The 8,238-nt window shown below is 39.3% G+C and overlaps 1 protein-coding gene across 1 annotated transcript; it reads left to right on the plus strand.

Moving 5' to 3' along the window:
• Positions 1–2,591: 2,591 nt before the first annotated feature.
• On the plus strand, positions 2,592–5,744 carry LOC131250574 (disease resistance protein RGA2-like). The gene is made up of 2 exons (XM_058250861.1): positions 2,592–5,418; positions 5,488–5,744. Exon 1 carries the CDS (start codon positions 2,592–2,594, stop codon positions 5,382–5,384), a length of 2,793 nt encoding a protein of 930 aa, XP_058106844.1. The 3' UTR covers positions 5,385–5,418; positions 5,488–5,744.
• Positions 5,745–8,238: the final 2,494 nt, after the last annotated feature.

Genomic DNA, 8,238 nt, shown 5'->3' on the forward strand with positions numbered 1-8,238 from the left:
ATAAGTGCTATTGATGAGTATTACAACATGCTATGTTTTTCTAAATTAATTAAGTTTTAAAAATAGTTAGGATTTTATTTTATTTTATTTTATTTTTTTTTGTATTCTCTCTTAAATTTTCTAAATTTGTTTTAAGAGCTAACTTAGTTTTATGTTTTGTAGCATATAACCTAGCGGTTCTTCTTTAGTAACATCCTTTTAACTCTTCTCCTTTCTTTACTTTCTGAATTTTTTTTTCAAGGATTTGGTAGTTTTAAAACTAGAGGACTGTGAATGTTTCATGCCCAAGTGAGTTTATGACAACACTCAATGTCTCTTGAGCGAATGAGGATTATTCGAAGGCCTGATAATCCATCACCGGTTTAGACACCACTTGAGATCCCCTGAGTTAATTGAAATATATAATGGCTGCAAATCAACCCCAAGATCCAGTTGAGTAGATTCAAGATGAGAATGAGGTGCATCATGCTCTCCCACCTTGTACTTTACGATATTACTTACACCTTCTTGCATGGTGTTCCTACTTAATGCAGGAAACATGTATTTTAAATCGGGAGTGATACAACTCCTTCCTAAACTTCATGGACTAGACTCTGAAAATCCGTATACGCACATTAAAGAATTTGATGAGATAGTCGCCGCATCGCACTTCCCAAACGTGTCTGAAGACACTGTAAGACTAAAGTTGTTTCCCTTTTCATTGAAAGAGAAGGTTAAGTCATTAAAAATAAAAAATAAAAAATGCTTCAGCCTCTCAGCCACAATTTGCTTCTAGACACTCGACTAGGCTTTGATCGTGTTTCACTTGCATACGCTTCTCGATTACTTGATTTGTCTTTTGAATACCTCTTGGCCGCGTGATCTACTTTTGAATACCTCTCTAGCATCCTATGGATGTCTCTGAACCACTTGATTTTATTTTGAATACCTCTGAATTGCTCTCTATCTTATCATTCTTTCAGCAATGATTTTGTAAAAAAAAACACTCTAAATATTCTTTAAGATCTTTAATATGTCGTATCTTTCCATTACTATAATATGTGTTCTTTTTAATTGATTTTTCAAGAATAGTAAAAAATTGGATACAACACCATCCAAACATTAATAAAGTTATTCCTATAGACAAGAAATGAAATACAAACAAAATTAGCCTAATCCAAAAAATTATTTGATATCCCAACTGAAAAAATAATATTTCCTGTCCGTGTGACCTATGGTGATCATAGCATAGCATAATGCATTTAATAGCCGCCAAATAATTCTGAGTTTAAATGAGTTTATGTTAATTTTTAAACGATTGCCCATTATTTTAGTCCAACTATCTATTATCGCCTCTACCGCGGAATTTTCTTATCCAAACGACTCGTTACAAAGAAAAGTTGGCAAGGGAAAAGAATCATTAGATTTTAGTCCAACTATCTATCATCGACTATATTGTGGAATTTTCTTATCCAAACGAGCAGTAACGAATGAAAAATAGGCAACGGAAGAGAATCAGTGGACCAGAATTCGCAACGAACGATACTACCCCTACCAAGACATAGCTAGAGACGGTTAGAGGCTCTGTAAGGCCCAAATTAATATATATGTTTTTATCCACGCTATTTATATATTTTGAAAGATACTTTCACGGCAGGAGCTAAAAAAGGGAGCAGATCGAAGGCTCAACTGCACCACACCACGGGAAGCAATGGGGGTGGAACTCTTACCGCTGAAAACGTTCTATGGCCTACCGTCATCTTTATTTGCCATGTAACCTGTTCATAAGATAATATAGAGCTGGATGAAGGGAAAACACAAATATCAGCTTGGTACAAAACTTCAGTGAGCCATAAGAAGTTTTCAACCGTAGGCTTTCAATCCCCACTACTTCCGGTGGTGTATTACACTTGAATCTTCAATCAGTTTTTCTTTTTTCGGTTCATTAACTAAAATGATGTATAAAAATAGATGAACGGCATGGATGAAACGTATACATCACGGTGGGCCTACAAAGCCTCTGACCGGACCGTCCGTCTATAGCAAGGTCGTGGTGGGGGTAGTACCGAATCCGCGTCCATCTGCAGCACCTGTTCCAGGGATGGAACACGCAAGAGCTGGGGAGCCTATCATATTGTATATGTAAAATCTACTCCGCACATACGGTGAGAATGCTTATTTTGACCGTACATTAAAAATTCACACATATATATAAAAGATAGTTGTGGGCCACACCTCTAATGGGAAGAACATGCAAAATTTTCCGTGAGATGTGGCCCCTTCTGAGTTCGGATCATGCTCAACCTGATGAAGGATACACATAATGGTGGCCCATATAGAGTAAGATCTAGATGATGGACGGTTTTGATCATCAGACCATCTCAACATGCGGCCAGAATGAGGCGAAAGATGATAGCTGTACCGAGTTTCCAGATTGGCAAAAGCAAGTAAACGCAAGTCAAGGTGATTGCTTTACCTTTCAGCTTTACCGACCATCTCAGCATGGCGTCTTCTCTACTCGGTTTTGAGATCATTTTCCCAACATAGCTCCGCCTCTCCATCCAAGGTGATTCTTTGGTTTTCAGCTTTCAGCTTCCTCCCTGCTCTAAATCATGGCAGATGCACTGATTTCTTTTGTGGTGGAGAGTTTGGGTTCCATGGCCTTGCAAAAGCTGAGGTCGTTAGTGGGTGTTAATGAAGATCTTGAAAAGCTCTCGCGGAACTTAGATTATCTTCAAGCAGTGCTCACCGACGCAGAGAAGCGGCAAGTGAATGATGAATCGGTAAAAAGATGGTTAGGAGATCTCAAAGATGTGGCATATGACATGGACGACGTTTTAGAGGAGTGGAAGGTGGTGAACGACGGTTGCGATGACGGCACCAGCTCCGAAGGTAAGAAGGTATCTTTTCCCTTTTTTCCCACACCCCGCTTTGATGTTGAGACCAGTAATCGGATAAAAGCGATTAGTGCAAGATTAGACGAGATCAAAGAACGCAAGAATATCTTCTCTTTCAGAGAAGTCAGGGAAGAACGTGGAGTGGTCAAGTTGGATATGAGGGAAACGAGTTCATTCATAGATGAAAATGAGATTTTTGGTAGGGATCGAGTTAAGGAGTGGATTGTCAACCAGTTGGTACAGGGCAGCAGTGATGAGGAGCAGGACGTCGGAGTCATTTCTATCATTGGTATGGCAGGAATTGGAAAAACCGCTGTCGCTCAATTAGTCTTCAATGATGGTAAGGTTAATAGGCACTTCGATAAAATGATTTGGGTGAGTTTTCCTGGAGATTTCGATGTGATGAGGATCTATTATGAAATCTTTAATACATTGAGACGGAAGCGGTCACGTTCGTCATCCGAAGAATATGCGACACCAATGGACTCTAGTTTGCTACTTGGTGCGCCATCCTTGCAATATTTGATATCAAATGTCTTTGATATGCTAAATGGTAAGCGGTTTCTGGTCGTGCTGGATGGCATACGCAACAGTGATGATGCCCAGTGGAGAAACCTTATGATTCTGTTCCGTACAGCCAAGAAAGAAAGTAGAATTTTAGTTACCACTCGTAACGAGAATGTCACGAAATTCTTCTCCTCGGCCCTGATTTATGAACTGCAACCGTTGTCTGAGAATGATTGTTGGTTGTTGTTCAGCCACAGAGCTTTCTCTGGAGTAAGGAGTGGGGATGAGCTTTTCAAGGCATCGGGTAGAGAAATTGTGCAAAAGTGCCAAGGAATTCCTCTCCTGTTGGACGCAATAGGAAGTGCCTTGCGCAAGAAAAGAGATGTAAAGGACTGGCAGTCTGTCTTGGATGAAGCGACAGGGGATTCATTGGGTACTGGAAAAATTGCATCCGTTGTATTAGAGAGCTTCCATGATTTGCCAAAGCATTTGAAGCAATGCTTTGCTTTCTGTTCCATATTTCCAAAGAATCATTTGATAGAGAAGGACATGCTAATCAAGTTGTGGATGGCCCAAGGTTTCATTCCCCAAACGAGAAGAGAAGACATGGAGAGGCTAGGTGGTTCATATTTTGATGATTTAGTGAGGCGTTCCTTGTTTCAAGTCATAGAGACAGATGAAGAAGGTCATCCAAAGTATTGCATGATACATGACATGATCCATGACCTCTGCAAATGTATTATGACTGAGTGTTTAATCATAGAAAAGGAAACACGGAGGAGTCAGCTTATAAAGGCTCGCCATGCCTCATTGATTTGCAATGAGGATGTAGAATCCATTCTTTCCTTCATAGACAAAGCCGAAATTTTGCGTACACTCATACTCATTGGATGGTCTGAAATTCCCATTATTTATCATTTTAACAGCTTAAAACGTCTGAGAGCATTGGATTTGAGTGGCGGCACAGTAGTAAAGCTCCCAAATTCTTTGCAGAACTCGAAGCTTTTGCGATACCTCGACCTGTCTGCCACCAATATACAAGAATTGCCAGATTTTGTAAGTGACCTCTGTCTTTTGCAGACCTTAAAGCTTAATCATTGCTTCAGTCTTAGAAAACTCCCTAAAGGGATTGTGAAACTGATCAAATTAAGACATCTTGAAACCGAAGGAACCTTTTTGGTGTGCTTACCAGAAGGCATGGGGAGGTTAACATCCCTTCGAACGTTAACTAAGTTCGTTACAGGGGGTGAGAGCGGATGTGAAATTGCAGAACTGAAAGACCTTAACCTTCTTCAGGGGAAGCTAGAAATAACATGCTTAAACAGAGTAGCAAGTACAGATGAAGCTAAGGAGGCAAAATTGGAGAACAAGCAGAACATCCAGACCTTGAAATTGTCAGGTGAGTCAGGGATATGTTTTGGAACACACACAGAAAATGAGGTGGAGCACGTGGAGGGTGTGTTTGAAGCCCTTCAATCCCATCCAAACCTAAGAGATCTTACCATTTCAGAATACATTGGTCGCCAATTCCCAAGTTGGATGGAAGATTGTTCATTGTATTCCAATATTACCAAGGTGCAATTATCAAATTGCCGATGCAGACAGATGCCAGCGCTTGGGAAACTGCCGTCCCTTAAATGGCTTAAGATAGAGTTGATGTTTGAAGTTACACAGGTGGGCAGCGAGTTTTTTGGGAACAGCCATGATGAGGTCACTGGAGCATTCCCCAAATTGGAGATTCTTATCTTCGAATGGATTTCAATTTGGGAGGAGTGGAAGTTGAATGTGGGAGCTAGATCATTCCCATCTCTCTTTCAGTTATGCATATCGTGCTGCAACAAGTTAAAGGCACTGCCAGAACTGCAACACGTCATTTCACTTCAGGAACTCAAAATCGAATATTGTACAATCCTAAGCAGTCGATGCCAGAAGGTTGTAGGAGAAGATTGGAACAAGATAGCCCACATCCCCTACATCACCATTGATGGGAGGAAAATCTGATGAGAGGAAATCATTGGAAGTGCAAGCTTGCATGGTAAGACTCTCTCTCTCTCTCTCTCTCTCTCTCTCTCTCTCGCTTCTAATCTTATTCTTGGTGTTGCAGGCAGATGAATCTCAGGACTTTCTTTCCTTTCTTCCACACGGATGTTGTAGATCAACCAATCAAGGTTAACTCCAAGGTTCCTCCACTGTTCGAGTTATCTTTTCCCTTTCTTGGTAGAACCAACTTCATTATAGCCACCAGGAATTCTAATGCCATTCGATTCCGGCCGAAAGCTATCAAGAAGAGTTTGACTCCACGTATCAGCCAAAGAATCTAGTCTTCCGTCAGGTATTTCCTCTCTCTCTCTCTCTCTCTCTCTCTTAGACATCAAGTATTCCTTTTAAGATTGTCTCAGTCTCTGATCTGTTTTATTTTATTTTGTTCTCCTTAGACACCAAGTATTCCTTCTAAGATTGTCCAAGTATCTACACTCAGCTTTCCTTGTATCTATGCATAATACATTTTAATTAGATTTCATCTGTGATTATAATATGCTCACGTTTTCATTTTTAATAATGCTAAGGTGATTTGAACAAATTGTGTGGGTCTCTTGTCAGCGAAAGTAACCAGGCTGGCCTACTTTAATTTCAATTTTCTAAATGGTGAATGTTGATCGTCAACCATTTTTTATTTTATTTTTACTGATTTTTTGACGGCCATGATCAGAGATGGATAGGAACATGCTATCAATATTGTTTATTAAAAACCACCTGCCATCAATGGCGAGGACAAATAGATGAACAAACCCAAATTAACAGGTCAGCCAGCCACGTGTACTGTGAACTGTGAGGAGTTTTGTGGCCATGTCAGGGCTAGGATCACCACCACGTGTAACCGCATCTCCACTGGCACCCAGAGGTAGCTAGACCACTGTAAATACTATTGCTTGCCAAATTGACGTCCCTGGCTTAAGATACCTGAAATGCATGAAATGAGAAAGGTGGTCAGTGAGTTTGTGTGAACAGTCTGGGGTCGCAGGAGCATTCCACTAATCAGAGATTCTTCTCTTTGAATATTTAAACATTTGGTGGGAGTGGGAACTGAATGCGGAAGTGGTATCAATCCCATCTCTCTTTCAGTAATGTAGCCCTGTAGCACTCTAGAACCTCACTTCATTTCAAGAATTCAAAATTAGAGATTATCAAATCTTCATTATTGCCATTAGGAGTTCTAATCCCATTAGATTCTTGCCCGGCCAAGTAGAATGGAGGGAAGAGCATGAAACAATAAGAGAAAAATCACCGTCTTCCTCAAGTGATTAAAAGCTTGGATCCACTAGTAGAGTTCTCGAGTCTACAAGAAAATATGAGAAAAAAATTCAGATATTTTATTGAATAATGTATGTTTGATTACTCTATTACACTATTAATAAACAACACGACATCCTAATTTAAAATTATCCAAAATAGTAAAATGCTTACTCTATTTCAAAGTTACCTAAAATAGTAAAACTCTTCTAAAGCTTAATTTGTCAAAGATAGAAAGTTTTAAATTAACGTTATCAAATGATTTCTAGCATTATTAGGATCAAATTTTTTTAAAGACAAAAATCCTAAAAGTACTCTAAAAATAAGGAGATATGATATAAACACAAATTATTGAAAATAGTTTATTTTTATTTATTATTTATTTATTATTTTTATTTTTTGTGAAATCGTAATTTTGTAGCGAAAGGATGTATTTCTTCACAAGATAGACAAACATAGTATGCTATAAGAGTCGGTTGATCTGGATGGCTTGTTATATAAAGATCGATAGATTGTGCGTTCCGTAACAATACCCGGATCAAAAGTTACGGCTAATTTACAGGCCAGATGTTGAATGGCAATTTCTCCATACCTGGAGTGAATTTCTTCAAGATAGACATGCCTTGGCCCAGTTATATCATGCCCTATGTAGGTTTGAGTCTGGAACTAACGAACTACTTCCACTTTCATTTGGGCTTCTTTTAGTCCAACCATACTAAAAATGTATCTGCAGCATGTCCTACATCATAGAAGAGGTTTACACCACTATCTTCCTTAGTATCTACTCTCCCTTCCTGTATTCCTCGTTTTGCATCTCTCTCTCTCTCTCTCTCTCTCTCTCTCTCTCTCTCAATTTACTTGAAAGGCATGTATTCCTTCTGAGAATGTCTGAGGATCTAACCTCAGTTTTTCTTGAGTCAATGCACAATAGTCTTTAATAATATTTTATAAGCGATTATATTATGCTCATCTTTTTATTTTTTTAACTAATACTATAGTGATTTGCATAAATTGTTAGAGAAAAGTAACAAGGCTTGCAAGGAGTCTCCTACTTTGGGTCGGGCTTAGGCTAGGTTCTCATGCTTGAGGATCGGTTGAGACCTAAAATTCAAGGTTGCTTATTTATAGTGGTACAGCTCGTTAGGCTTTTCAATGGCATTTTTGTAATACATCCCACATATCGACAGTATCACAAACCTAGTGTGGCTCACCTTGTGAATGACTTAGATCTTGCACAAAATGAGTGACCTGGGCTCGAGCATGCTTCTTTTTAGGCCGTAAGGGCTTGTAAGGTTTAGTGTGGGCGATGGTCTTGGACAGACATGGCCCATTGACCACCTTACCATTCCTGCATCTTTGCAAAGAATACACACCTTCACAAATCTAACAATACGGCCCATCGTTCAATAACCCAAAGGGTTGTTATGTTGTTTCCATGTTTCAAAAGATCACATCTGTTAGACAATCCTAATAAAGCACTAAATGTTGAGTGCCAGCCATTTTTTTTCTACTGATGTTTACAAGGGAATGGATCGGATCACCCCATCAATGCATATATTTGAAC

This window comes from Magnolia sinica, chromosome 7 (assembly GCF_029962835.1).
Source record: "Magnolia sinica isolate HGM2019 chromosome 7, MsV1, whole genome shotgun sequence".
NCBI lineage: Eukaryota > Viridiplantae > Streptophyta > Magnoliopsida > Magnoliales > Magnoliaceae > Magnolia > Magnolia sinica.

Bases quoted from the DNA above. Each gene is read 5' to 3' on its own strand.
- LOC131250574 (XM_058250861.1), top strand. From the start codon at position 2,592: ATGGCAGATGCACTGATTTCTTTTGTGGTGGAGAGTTTGGGTTCCATG.